The following is a 14,889-nucleotide window of genomic DNA, read 5'->3' as shown; positions in this document are numbered from 1 at the left end:
ATTCACTCAGCTCGGTTTGAATTTTTCATAGAGGAGAAAGATTCTGTAGTCTTTCCTCTTTTATTCCTTCTTTGTCAGTAAGGACTCAGGGCTATAGTGGAGAGGGACGGAGTCCACTCATTTAATTTTCTTGATTGGTCCTCAATTTGTCCAAGTTGTAAACTGCTGAAAGATTTAGTGTTTAAGGACTCGAGGCTATTGAGTTTCCTGCCCCTCCCATTTAATCCCAACTACAAATGCCTCTGGGCTCTGGGTTTAAATTTATTTGATGTGTCCTAGAGTAAATTTTTATCCTGGAAGTTCCATCCATTTGTGAAATTCTAAGCACTGCACTGTAAAGGAAACTTCTTTCCAAAATTATCCCCTGGTCTCATAGTATGTGCTAATGGTTACTCTCCACTCCCAAACAAAATCAGACACTACAAAATGCTCAGTGTACACTTTCCTGAAGAGTCCGGTTATAGCATGAGTGTTCTTCCCAACATGATGCTCCAGCCAGACTGAAGAATTGGTTGTATAGCGTGTTAGTAGAAACATAAACATCATATCTAACAAGCTCCTGATGTGTTTTGTTTATGTGGATCAGTTTCTGGCTTCTAGCAGAATGAATGTGTACACTGGTCAAAGTGTGGATTGGGTGCCACAAACCATGAAATGCTTTTACCTTAATTATCTCATTTAATTTTCCTAAAACCCTTATAAGGAAGATACTATTACTAACCTTATTTTTCAGAAGAGGAAACTAAGGCTCAGAGAGGTAAAGTAATTGATCCAAGCTGACATATTGCAGAGCCTGACTCTGGAGCCTGCAATCTATCTACTATGTTATCAACGTGTTGTAATTCAACATATGTGTTTGACTCATTCATTTAATCATCAAACATTTATCAAGCCTCTATTATGTGCCTGGCAGCAAAAATGATGTCCAACAAATTCAGCAGTGGTTTATTTAAAGATAAGGAAGAGCTATTAGGTTCTTTGACCAGAAACTAGTCAATACACCCCCAAAAGGCTGCAGATATTTTGTTGTTTTAATATCAACAAATGAGACTTTTCCTGGAATAAAATGATTTTCTCCCTATATCTGACTAATCAATTGTAACCTATTTTCTCCTCAAATGGAGAGAATTATTCCACCCAGTATTGAAACCTCAGCAAATTGGGAGCAAAAGTATGTTGTAATTTGAAGTACCAAGGTATTTAGGAGATCATAATTTACTATAATGGGGAAGATTCTAGACTACCTTGAGTTGACCTTTCACAGATCCTTTTACTCTTTCCAAAACAGGTAAGCTTATGTCAGTGGAACTGCAAGGGTGAAAGGGCAACGGTGAAAGGGTTTTCTGTGTTCTGGTTTATATCCTCTGTCTGCTGTGGTTAAATTCTTGGGAAGGGGGTAAGCAAAAGAGAAAAGAAACAATTGGTTCTCTTCTCACATCTGATTATTTTTCAGATTTTATAATGACCCTTCAGACTGCACTTCTAACTGAACTGTATTAATACCATCTTCTTCCTTGATTTCAACCTAATATATAGACTTCAGAAGCTATCTTATGAATTACCTTTCCAAAGTAGTAAAACATTCAGATGTGCTCATAAAATATTGAAACATGTGGAAGTGTAATGGGCTCCACTAAAATTAATCTGTTTAATTTCCCTTTAATAGTGATAGTGCCTAGAATTAGTGGAAAGTAATACTTCTCTTTGCCTGGAAGCTGGTGGATCCCAACTGACATTTAAATCCATGATGATCCCAGCAGTTCAGGGCAGAAATAATGCATCTGTGCCAGGGTCTTGGCTTGGACAGGTCGTGGAGGGCTGGGTGCAGTTTTCCACATGAGCACACAGGACTCACTCACATGTTGGTGTTCGTGTTGTTAAACTGCCTTTCAGAAAAGCCTCAGGTTCCCCTCCAAGTCCATTGAATAGAAAGACTTTCAGGGGAAGGTAACTCTTGGACAGAGAAATACAGGCCTGTTCTTTTTTTGTTTTTTTTTTGTTGATGTGGACCATTTTCAAAATATTTATTGAATTTGTTACAATAGTATTTCTGTTTTATGTTTTAGTTTTTTGGCCACAAGGCACATGGGAGCTTAACTCCCCGACCAGGGATCAAACCTGCACCCCCTGCATCGGATGGTTAAGTCTTAATCACTGGGCCACCAGCATGTCCCCCCAGGCTTGTATTTCTACTGATTCAGGAGGGTTTATGGCCAAAATATTTTGTTATCTTGTTTTAAATTTATAGGCATGTGTATTCCAGCACATCTTTTTCTTCTATTTTCTGTCTTTCTCCTATTCCTTTTCTTTTTTTAATATAAAATTATTTATTTTAATTGGAGGTTAATTACTTTACAATATTGTATTGGTTTTGTCATACATCAACTTTCTTCTTTTACGGCTTTGTTCAGTTTCTGAACTTTCCTTAAGAAAGATCAAACTAGATCAGCCCTGGGATGGGGTGATTACTTTTCCTTGACCCAACTCATTGGAGCCATTTCTCCATGGAATCATATTAGCATAGAGATGGACAGGTTTGGAGCGGCAGAGGCAAATTCTACCTTCTGAAGGAGAAAAAAAAATCCTCCTCAGAATCTGGGCTGGCAGACAGAAACTATTTTCTATTGCTGATACTTTCAGTCACCAGCTGGCACATATTGAACAGTTTCTCTGTTGTGTGGAAGGCATTTATTCGTAATAGCCTGTGATAACTAGGACATTACTGCTGTGGTGATTCCTTCTGGCTAATTGGATTGTTGCATTTTATTTAATGGGTATATAAATACAATGAATATTCAGTCACATTTGAAAAGCAGTGCAGAAGAACGAATATATATTAGAGATCCTTTTGTCATTGTGATTTACAGGGACTTTCTTTTTTACTATCTCTGAGGAAAATGTATAACTTGTTATAAATATTTAAATTGTTTAGATATGTAGAAGGCAGACATTGTAAGAGATGATAGGATATAATCTTCCTAATAGTTTCCATCCTAAGGTTCCTCTACTTTGACCACATTAGAAGTGATAACAAAGTGGGATATTATTATCATGTGACTCATTATTTATGAGAATACGTTATAGTACAAATCGAAACTGGATCCCTTTTAAAACATATAAATGTACCACATTATCTTTGCCCTTAATATTAACATCATAAAGGGGATTGATTTCCCTTTAATTTTTTCACGGCCTTAGTGCAATAAACTATATGAAGTGCCCAGTGTATAACATCTGATCAGTAAACATTATTAGGTTTATGACTCCAAGAAGACTGTGGCTATGTAGAGAGTGGAAGGCTTGGAGCAGTGACTTATACTCAGGAAATTGCTTTGCGCAGTGACTCTGGATTTCCTAGTTTAGGGAGCCACCAACTGAGTATCTGAAAAATGGCTCTGCTCCAAATAGCTGAATGTACTCCTGTGAATCAAGATTCAGGGAAACAGGGAGAGAGGAATTCACACTGGCTTAAATATAATGTAGTGGATCATGTAATGAAACCTCATTGAAAGGCCTAGTTTCAGATATGGCTGGATCAAGGCATTTCAGAATTATTATTCCATTCAGTTCAGTTGCTCAGTCGTGTCCAACTCTTTGCAACCCAATGAATTGCAGCACACCAGGCCTCCCTGTCCATCACCATCTCCCAGAGCTCACTCAAACTCACGTCCATCGAGTCAGTGATGCCATCCAGCCATCTCATCCTCTGGCGTCCCCTTCTCCTCCTGCCCCCAGTCCCTCCCAGCATCAGAGTCTTTTCCAATGAGTCAACTCTTCGCATGAGGTGGCCAAAGTACTGGAGTTTCAGCTTTAGCATCATTCCTTCCAAAGAACATCCAGGGCTGATCTCCTTCAGAATGGACTGGTTGGATCTCCTTGCAGTCCAAGGGACTCTCAAGAGTCTTCTCCAACACCACAGTTCAAAAGCATCAATTCTTCAGTGCTCAGCATTCTTCACAGTCCAACTCTCACATCCATACATGACCACTGGAAAAACCATAGCTTAGGATAATAGTAATTATTGAATTTCTACACTCTTACTTGAGCCTTTTCTGGGATGACAACAATGAACTCTTCATTGCATCTACCTCAGGGTGCTCATGGTATAATAGCTGAGATGACTAAGATGGAAAAGAACTGTAACAAAATGTGATATGTGTAATAATAGAGGCACTTACAAGGGAAGATAATAACTCAGAGGAAAAATTGGCAACTATTTCTGAGGATAGGTGAACAAAGACTTCAGAGAGAAGTGATACTTTGAAAATTGTTTTGAAAGAGAAGCATGAATTTTACAGACAGATTAGTTATAGTATTTGGGAGGCCTGTTTTCAAATCCCAGCTCTGCCATTTACAAATTGTACAGCTTTGTACAAACTATGGCAATTCCTTTTTGGGGAGCTGCAGCTAGGTCCTTGCTGCTGTGCAAGGGCTTCTTCTAGTTGCCAAGAGCAGGGGCTACCCTCTAGTTACGGTTTGTGGGTTTCTCACTGCAGTGGCTCCTCTGGTTGCCGAGCACAGGCTGTAGGGTGCATGGGCTTCAGTTGTGACACATGGCTTAGCTACCCCACTACATGTGGAATCTTCTTGGAGTAGGGACTGAACCTGTGTCCCTTGCATTGGCAGGCAGATACTTAACCACTGGACCACTGGGGAAGTCCTACAGCAAGTTTCTAAAGTCTTTAGTTTCTTTATATGGAAACTGGGGATGGAGATACTGATGTCTTAGAATTGTCATGAGGGTCTAGTATGTTAATGGGTGCGAAGAACTTACATGTGGGTTTGTACAAAGTAAGCCCTCCCTGACTGGTAGCTACCATTCCACTCTTCTAGAATCTCCCTTTTTACCTGACTGCAATAACATGGGGCATAGGATTAGGGCTTAACATCAGCCACAGTAAAGTCATTTAGCATTTATTGAGTGCTTACTGTGTGCCACACATTGCATTAAGAATTTCATTTTTGTTGTTTGTTGTTCAGTTGCTCAATCACGTCCAGCTCTTTGCAACCCCATGAACTGCTGCATGCCAGGCTTTCCTGTCCTTCACTATCTCCTGGAGAATTTCACTTGCCTTATCTAATTCCACCCTCAACTCTTGAAAGTAGGCAAGTTATTATCTTCCTCTCACAGATGAGGAAACTGAAGCTTTGAGAATTAAATGGTCTGCCAAGGTAACAAAGTTAGTGATGACACCGTGTAGCTGAATAACTATCGACTCCATGGACTGATGCATTAGAATGTATTTCCTCTTATGCAGCTCACCCTTATTAACTTCCTTCCCTCAGTGAACTTGGCTGCTGGGTACTCCTGTTGCAACCCATCCTGTGTGCCATCCTGTTTCTTCTAAAGACATGGTTGTGGATGCTTGTGTGTGTGTTGATATGCAGTGCTGCTACTCCAAGCTGAGCTGCCTGGCATTCACTCCTTGGGTCCTGTGCTTCTTTGCAGGTGAGCCTTCCAGGTGGTCATCTTCGCACTGTGATTGCTGCTGCAAGAACGGCAAGGGTGACAAAGAAGGAGAGAGTGGCACCTCCTGCAACGACCTCTCCACCTCCAGCTGCGACAGCCAGTCTGAGGCCAGCTCTCCCCAGGAGACAGTCATCTGTGGGCCCGTGACACGCCAGACCAACATCCAGACTCTGGACCGTCCCATCAAGAAGGGGCCCGTCCAGTTGATCCAGCAGTCAGAGATGCGACGGAAAAGTGACCTGCTTCGGACTCTGACTTCCGGCTCCAGGGAGTCGAACATGAGTAGCAAAAAAAAAGCAGTTAAGGAAAAGCTGTCAATTGAGGAAGAGCTGGAGAAATGTATCCAGGATTTCCTAAAGATCAAAATTCCAGATAGGTTCCCAGAGAGAAAACACCCTTGGCAATCTGAACTTTTACGGAAGTATCATCTATAGGGGCGGGTGAGGGGGTGGGGGTGGGAGAAGAAACAGAGCGTGTCACTGTTTTGAAATAAACCTCCTGAAAGAAATCCATATTTGAAAAGAGAAAATAACAACTAACAATACACATTTGTTAGAACACAATAGCCCATTGATCTACTACTGCCTATTTACCTAGTTCACCTTAACATGTCAATCCACAGGGTAGATTTCTTTCCAGATGTGGAAGTATAAGAAATTTTCTTTCTCTTTTTTTGGTTCTTTGTTTGTTTGTTAACTTGGTCCCATGTGCTGAGTATCTTATCTATAAATGACAGCCAGCTACATAAGAATAGCTGAGAAGCCTTGGGAATCATTTATCCCAAACTGGGTTTTTCCTCTCCTCTTCTACCTCCCTCCTTTGAATGAGAATTATGGTAGTGATCTGGCCCAATGCTATAGGTTTGGATTTAAAAAATTTCCTTTTTCCTTTTGTTTATGGGGTAATGGGGGGAAAGTGGCAGATTTTTATGACTTTTCACTCAAATTGATTATGTGCCAGTTTATATTGACTCCGTATGCATGAGTATTTGTGCAACAGAAGCACAACCAAGTATATATACACACACAGAGCACATGAGCCCAGGGCCTGGGCCTCCTGAGGGGTTGCTCCTGCCCCCACCAGAGCCCTCTTAGAGTCCTTCAGCCACAGGAGCCTCTGCTCTTTTCTTAAAACCCTTCTGGGAAGATTTCTGAGCCTCTCTTGGCAACATTTCCTTACATCTAATAACCCCCATCATCAGCAAATTGTCTTCCTTATTTGGAAATGAACACCCTCAGGCTCCCTTTTACTGCACTGCTCTTTCTCAGCACTAGGAGAAGGTGAGAAGAGCTAGTCACACATTCTTTGTATTTTAAAAAACCCAAACATCCGTATCCACAAAAATTACTGCAAAATGACCCCAATTCAGCCTTCTCTACCCTGAGCTGAATTACCTTCCTCTTCTCGATGTTTCTGCCCGTGTTTTAACGGTCCACGTACTCCACGTTAAGTTCTCTGCATCCCTGTGTAGTTGTGGCAGTAAGAACAACACACAGTACTTGAATAAGGGTCCAGCCTTTTGTTTTTAGGGGAAATTGTATTTCACACATCCCCTAATCAGTTCTCACTACAGTGCTTCACTGTTACTTCCTGTAGCCAGTTTTGTTTGCCTTTGGCATCTGGGATTTGGCTGTGTCCATACTAGAATTTGGCTCTCACTTCTCTGATGTCTTTGAACAACCCAACTAGATAATTGAAGCTCCAAAATTAAGAGTTGGGCTTTCTAAACGGTCTTTCTTGTTTACATCCTTGACCTGTATGGACACAACCAAAAAGAAACCGTTAATAGCCATCCATCCATGTGACTCTGTATTCTATTAATGTACTCATAGTTTTTTCATTGATTTGTGGTAAATGAAGATTAAAGGGCAAGATTTGACTTTCAGCATTCCTCATGCATTTCAGTGGGAACTGAAAAAAAATATTTTTTTTCTATGCTTAATTGTGTGCCAAGAACTAATTTTTTTTTTTTTTAATTTTGTGTGTGTGGGTATGTGTATATGTACCACAGGTAATAAAGGCAACTGGATGATGTCTGTGGGAGGGAGACATAGTGACCCATTGCTTCTTTTTGAAATCTTTCATTGATGCACATTATTATGTAAGAGGTATGTCTTGATACTTGTTATTAGTCCCCATTAACATATGGATAGCTTTCTGAATTTTTTTTAATTCTTACCTTCACACCTGGGCAACAGACTCAGCCAATGTTTTTTCTTGTCCTGATGGTTCAAATGGACTTAACAATTTTGCTGAAGTGAAAAAAGAAAAATCATTTTGGGAGTTGTGTTGTAAGACAATTATATTTATGAATTTAAGTGCTGTTTTTTCATACATTAGTATATCAGCAGACATTTGATCTTAACTACAACATAGCTTTGTACAGCCTACCAGTATGTCTTTACTGTTTTCAGTGTTTCTTTATACCATTTCATATTGGTCATATTGGCAATAGAAGATTCTGCAAAGGATCATAGAACTTAATGGGTCAAGAAGTTGAATTTGGTGAAAATATCCCCAAACTCACTTTGCCCAAATGATTCTTATAGTCCTACTGGAAGTTCTGTCAAAGAGTTGGGGGTCTAAATAAAATGGCCAGAGTCCCAACTTTCTTAAATTTCAGACTTGATTGTAATGGCTGCAAGGTAGAAAACACACTAGTAAGAATTGGAGAACTAGTAAGATGGCCATCCACTCATTAATCCTACTATGTTCGTACTTTAAATAGGAAATGAAACATTGTAAAGAAAATGTTCATGGCATTTCTCTTTTCTTTGACCTGTCTTTTTTTTTTTTTTTTTTTTTCTGTTTAGGCTGTCTTTATACCCCTAGGGCGGAGGGGGCGGCGCGGGGAGGGGGGAACAGTGGTGGCAAGTCTGTTTAAAGTAATAATAACATTTTAAATCGGGGTCAGCTCAAACCAAATGGTTCATATAGCTGAAACAGCAACAGAGTGTTCATTTGTGTGGTTGTTGGTATGGAAATAACAGTGAAAGTTAGTCATTTAATCATGTCTAACTCTTTGTGACCCCATGGACTGTAGCCCTCCAGGCTCCTTTGTCCATGGAATTTTCCAGGCAAGAATACTGGAGTCAGTGACCATTCCTTTCTCCAGGGGATCTTCCCAACCCAGGGACTGAACCCAGGTCTCCTGCATTGCAGGCAGATTTGTAAACCTGGTCAGTAAAAGTCTCTGCAGAGGCACCAGGTCCATGCACATCTTCAGTCTTATTTTAAGTGGAATTGAAGTGAGGGCTATGCGGCCTGCAACATTGGAAATGAATTCTGGGTAAGTGAACTAGAAGACTAAATGCTATTGTGGCCCTGCACCATGTATCATATTCATTTCCTCAAACTTAAAATAGTTTCAAGAATTTTTAATTCATTTCTGGACAGAACAATATGTATGGTTTGCTTCTCGAATACTGGTGAGGACAAAGGCTGATTTGAAGAGACTAGTAGCATCAAATGGGTCAAATGAATGAGGAATCATATGCACAGAGACCTTGGAAAATTCTGCCATGTTAAAATCCAGTGAGTCTATGGAGGTCATTCTCTATGGTATGTGGGTCTTCTGAAGTCAGAACTATAGTTATAAAGTTCTCTGACCCACTCTCAAAAAAGGGAGTGATCTGTGTTCAGCATGAAAGGGGGAAGACAGGAAAATAAAACTGTTGGATCATGGTGGTAGTGAGCTCTCTCTCCCTCTGCTAAGAAAAAAATTGCATTGAGATGTGGCCGTAAAACAACAAAGTGGCTTCCAAAATATGCAGTGATGTTATCCTTTGTACTTGTAGGCACAGTTATCTTCCTGGAAATGCATGCATGGTGAATTACAATAAAAGGGGAACAATGCACAAATCGTTAGTGTTCCCTTTGTTCTTTATTCCTCCATAGCTATACTATGTCTTCTCCCAACTGATTCATGTGAGGCAGGGGCACATGTATAAAAGGGGAGCTAACAAGGAATTTTTCATTTTTTTCCATTGGTCTTGCTTGATTCATGGGCACCTTGCTTGCTTGATTCATGGGCACTTTGCTTGCTTAATTCACAGACACCTTTATCCACAGCACAGATGTGTACTGTTCACTCTGGGTCCTCTTAGTTGCCACTGCTTGAGCTTCGGGATTCACTTTGCTTCTCAGGGTTAGATTTCTTTCTGCTTATTGCTTTGTTGGTACCTAGCAAAACAGGCTAAAGAGAGACAAAGAAAAGGCATACATGGTATTTTATAAAGCTACTTGACACCAACTCCCAAAATGGGAGACAAACTTTGATTCTCATATATTTTTCTCTGTTACAATTTCAACTTTTCAACTTTGTATTTATCATAGTGGTTTAACCCAGAGCACTTAAACACTGGTATTTTCTGGCACTTTCTATCATGCAGCAGGACTTGATTAGTCTTGGTCATCTGGATTATCTTTCCCTAGAGTTAAGACTCTACACACTTTTAGGAAGAATCCTTTGTCAACCTACACGTGACATAGCGATTTTCAGAGGAAAAATGATGAGAGTTATTTTCCCCCATGACCATGACAGATAAATGTTTTTGCCAATTTGCATGCTGGGTTATAGGGTCAGCATGGGCCGTTTCTCTCTTAATGTCTTGGTATTGTTGGCATCTTGCAATCTTGATGACCCAATTTATTTATTTTCTTTTATATTGTCAAAATAATACACGAGACACAGCATTAGAGTGAGCATTCCATATTCTGAGTTAAAATGGAGTTAGATGTCATTTGTACAGGACTGTACAATGATTAATATCTGCAGAGAAATTAGACCAAATGAAACCTGCTGAAATGGGTTTGATTTATATTGCCTTCATCATTCTGATTTTAGATGAAATGGTTATTGCTCTCCACCCCTGCTGAAAGAAAAAGAGTGTTAAGCTTTAATAATCACAGCTTTGTGATGCAAGCACAAAGCTACTTTGAAATGTTGTTTTTCTCATCTTGCCATATACACTGGAATGGAGGTTCATCCCTCAGTGACCTCCATTGCAGAAGTGTTGGCGGTGTTTTCAGTACTCAGCATGTGGAAAGTCATTTGTAGCGCTTGTAAAAATGCAGATCCCTGACCCTAATCCCAGAAAGTCTAATCCAGAAACTTCAAAGGGGCCAAGGAACCTGCATTTGGGGCTTTCATCCTTAATGGTTTCTATGGGATGGTCTGTGGACCTTCCTTTGAGAAACTCTGGTGTTTAGGGACTATGCAGAGGTCACCATTCCTCTTACTTCCTAGTGGCACTCCCTCTCACTTTTCACTACAGATGAGTCAGAGCATGCATAATTCATTATCTTGAGGGAAAAAAAAAAAAACACCCAAAGAAGAACGTCCTAGGACTAGGGCCTGGCAGATTTCCATAGATGGTTTGCCCTTTCATCTGCTTGTCACTCATGACCTCCTCTCCATTTCGTGTGTTTGATGTTTGTACCTTTTTGTCCCCAAACTGAAAACCGGCATCACTGTAGTGGTGTGACTGGGTAGATGGGAGCATGTCTCTGAGTGAGATGTGTCCTAATGATACCCTACAAGGAAAAGAGATAATGCCCTTTTCCAAAGAGAGTTGTTCATCTCTAGGCCCATTTACCGTTTGCATCAGAGGAACCTCAGAGTGATCCATAATTTAATGGAGTGTGTGGTCCCGAAAGGGGTTCCAATAACTGCACATACAAACCACCAAAATGAGTATGGAATGTTGAGTGAATTTAGCTGTATATCATGAAGAAAATCCTGAGTCATTGTACTGCTTACTTTGTCCAATTTGATTCAAGCAATATTAAGAAACCCTCAGAGAGCTGATGACCTTGAACCTCAACATTAACCAAAAATGTAAAGCAAAATCCATAAAGAAGAACACATTTTAAAAAATAAATAAGGAGTGGATTCAAAAATTTCATTTGTAATGATACGAAGTTCTCGAATTTTTCAGTCAACTTTGACCAGGAGAGATGGCTGTACTATAATTATTCAGAAGAAAAAAAACAAATTTGGAGGTTTTCAGGGATCCAGTTGATCCTATCCATATAACAGAGTAACTGGAGAGGTACCAAATTCCCCCCCTGCCCCACTAAAATAAATAGAGATTAAATGACTTAAATTCATGCTTGTCATAATCATTAATTAATATTTAAGTAAAAACTACTATCAAAGGAAAGTGAAGAATGGTCAGCGAGACTAATACACTTGAACCACAAATTATTTTGGCCAAGAATTTTTTTTTTAAATCTTATATTGGATTTAGTTTTCTTTCCCTCCTTTATTTCCCAATGGATCTCTTTATTCCTCAGCTTCCTAAACTTTAAACAATGTTCTTCTTGTTTGTGAAAAAGTTGTATTGTTTATTGAGTAAAGAATTTTTAGTTCCTAGACTATCTTCTTTGCTTTATTTAGGGAATTTACTTTTAAAAGGCTTAAGAAAAATGTGTCCCAGTCCAATGGCTATCAAGGGGTTTGTCCTGGAGGAAGGAGGAGGTGATTTTCCTGTTAATCAGCCTTTTAAAAGCACTTAACTGCCAAGTGGAGGATTTAGTAAGTCTCCTCTCTCCAGCGACCTCTTCCATCTTGTCAGTTTATTCTTAGAATTGACCTTTAGCTAATTTACCTGCGTTTGCACAATAAAAATCAACATAACTTCAGACTCTCACTGCTGATGTTGGCTTCATCCATCACAAATGAAAGAGGATTGATGCATAACTAAGTAGTGGAGGAGAACTGCTTTATAATTGTGTCAGTGTGTGTGTGTGTGTGTGTGTGTGTAGGTATACACACGTACAACTTTTACGTCAGTGTTGGGTTGGTGACTAGTGTCCATGGTAATGCTATTCAAGTGCAGGAATATTCAATGCTGTTCAAGTCTCTGGTCACAAAGTTTAACAGCTTTTAATTCAGCCCAGTAGTTTGTCTTTACTGTGGGTATGAGTACTTGAGAAGGTTGAGTAAAGCTGGTCTGCTGATACAAAATTCACACATTATAGATTTCTGGATGAAAATCAAAACTGGTTTTCATTTATATAGTCACTAGAGGCATCATACTCAACTTAAGTGTTAATTGCTCAGTCATGTTCAACACTTTGTGACCCCACAGACTGCAGCACACTAGGTTCCTCTGTCCATGGAATTCTCTAGGCAAGAACACTGGAGTGGGTTGCCATTTCCTTCTCCAGGGGATCTTCCCAACCCAGGGATCAAACCCACATCTCCTGCATGGCAGGCGGATTCTTTATCATCTGAGCCACCAGGGAGGAAAGAAAAAGCCTTAAAAGCTGAAATATGCATAGAATTCACATTGATCACTAGTAGTTTTTCTCAACTGCAGCCAGTGGTCAGTGGTTTAATTTGTGTGTGAGAGACAGGAACATTTTCAGGAAAGCTTCTGATTTGTGTGGGTTATGTGCGTTTAAGGCAAGTGACTCTCACCCAGGGGTGATTTTGCACTCTAGGGGACTTTGGGTAGTGCCTGAGGATGTTTTTGATTGTCCTCGCTTGAGAGGTGTTACTAGCACCCAATGAGTAAAAACCAGGGATGCTGCTAAACATCCCACAATGTACAGAACAACCCCCACAACAAAGAATTATCTAACCCTAATGTCAATATGTCCGGAGAAGGCGATGGCACCCCACTCCAGTACTCTTGCCTGCAAAATCCCATGGACGGAGGAGCCCCTAGGCTGCAGTCCATGGGGTCGCTCAGAGTCGGACAGGACTGAGCGACTTCACTTTCACTTTTCACTTTCATGCATTGGAGAAGGAAGTGGCAACCCACTCCAGTATTCTTGCCTGGAGAATCCCAGGGACGGGAGCCTGGTGGGCTGCTGTCTATGGGGTCGCACAGAGTCGGACACGACTGAAACGACTTAGCAGCAGCAGCAGCAATGTCAATATGTCAGTAGTGCTGAGGCTGAGAAACCCTGAGTACAGGTTGGCTCCAATTTTCCAAGCCATTTTAAACCATGTAGAGAAAGATTTCTGGATCAAGAAATAAGATGAAATGAACAATAATAATTTGTAACACTTGTAATCTGTATAGGCTCTATTTATTATCCTTTTATACAGAAGTGAATACTGAGATTTGGATAGAAATATGTCATTTTTTTCCAGGGTTCCAGTAGTGATGAGACAGGTCTAGGGTCTAAATCTGTCTTATATTTAAGTCTTTCTCTGCCTCAGAAAAAGGATACTTCAGTGAAGTTATCAACCTTAAAACAGGTAAATTTATTTGTTGTGAAGCACTTTGGGAGCATATGCAGTTCATGTGACCCTATTAAGAATGTTTTCCAAGCTGATCAACAATATACAGCAAGGTAGTCTCAGAAATGAAACAAAAGTCAGGGCAAGAGTGCTTAGAACAGGCCAACAGTTTTATCATCTTTTAACTGCTCACTGTGTACTTTGGGTTGAATATCTTCACTAAAGATGATATTTATATCTTGGAAAATATGATCACCAGACTCACACAGATGGCCCCCATGCTCTTGTTTTCAGAGAAATGACAAGTCTAAGCACAGGTCCTAGTACTGAATCTTATTTTTCCATTTGTATTTACTGACTATATTAGAGCACAAAACAGGTTTGTATTTTAAGTCATTTGATATTTTTCTTTTAATTTATCAAGCTCACATCCCAGTGATTGAATCAAGTTCCAGTCATTTTACCTCCATTTTATGCAAGGGAAACCGAAGACCAGAGAACTGAAGTCAGACATTCATTTATTTGTGCATTCACTGGTATTTGTTAATGCATACCATGTTCTGGTCACCACAAGGAGCATTGTAATCTACTAGGGAGTGGACTTGGGATACAGAACTTGAATTCAGATCAAGTTCAAATCCTGGGCTAACATTATTTCTGTATGTAGCTCTGATCAACATTTGAGATTTATGGTTTAAATATTAAGTTATGAATAATGTAGACTATAAATTTGTTAGTATGCACCAGAAACTGGACTAGGTGTTCTCTATGCCTTATCTTCTTTAATCCTAGAATAACTTAAAGAGGCAGACGCTGTTACTGTCCTCTTTACAGGTGAGGTCGTTGAGACTTGGAAAGGTAGAGTGGCGCATAGCTTGACAATGCAGAGACAGATTCTCATCTGGGTTTATTAGACTCTGAAGGCTCGCAACCACCTCTGATATGAACTCTTCTCTGTTCTGGATTTCACCTTTGTATAGCTTCTTCTGGTCTAAGCAAAAGGTAGCCAGGAGGATTCTAGCCTGACATTCTTTCTGCAAGTTGTCAGCTATTTTGTGTTGTAAGTTCCACTAGACATGCAAGTCCCTAGGAGATCAAGGAGAAGCAAGTCTGGGGAGAGGGGTACCACGGACTGTACCTGATGGTAAAAATGCTATCAAGGGCTTTGTTTTAGAACAAGTATCTAGTGAGTACTGAGCCCCATCACACACACAGGGGTAAG

The 14,889-nt window shown here is 40.1% G+C and overlaps 1 protein-coding gene across 2 annotated transcripts in view; it reads left to right on the top strand.

The window, feature by feature from the left end:
* KCTD16 (potassium channel tetramerization domain containing 16) overlaps window positions 1-9,331 on the top strand; it is a 312,930-nt gene extending 303,599 nt beyond the window's left edge. For both annotated transcript variants that reach the window (XM_025292508.3, XM_044947523.2), the window contains one exon: window positions 5,450-9,331. In XM_025292508.3, the coding sequence (XP_025148293.1) occupies window positions 5,450-5,904 (455 nt within the window). In that variant the 3' untranslated portion in view covers window positions 5,905-9,331. The remainder of the gene's footprint in view (window positions 1-5,449) is intronic.
* Window positions 9,332-14,889: the final 5,558 nt, after the last annotated feature.

The sequence above is a fragment of the Bubalus bubalis genome, chromosome 9, assembly GCF_019923935.1.
Source record: "Bubalus bubalis isolate 160015118507 breed Murrah chromosome 9, NDDB_SH_1, whole genome shotgun sequence".
Taxonomy (NCBI): domain Eukaryota; kingdom Metazoa; phylum Chordata; class Mammalia; order Artiodactyla; family Bovidae; genus Bubalus; species Bubalus bubalis.
Note: the sequence above shows the minus strand (reverse complement) of the source record. Positions and strands in the feature narration are given on the sequence as shown.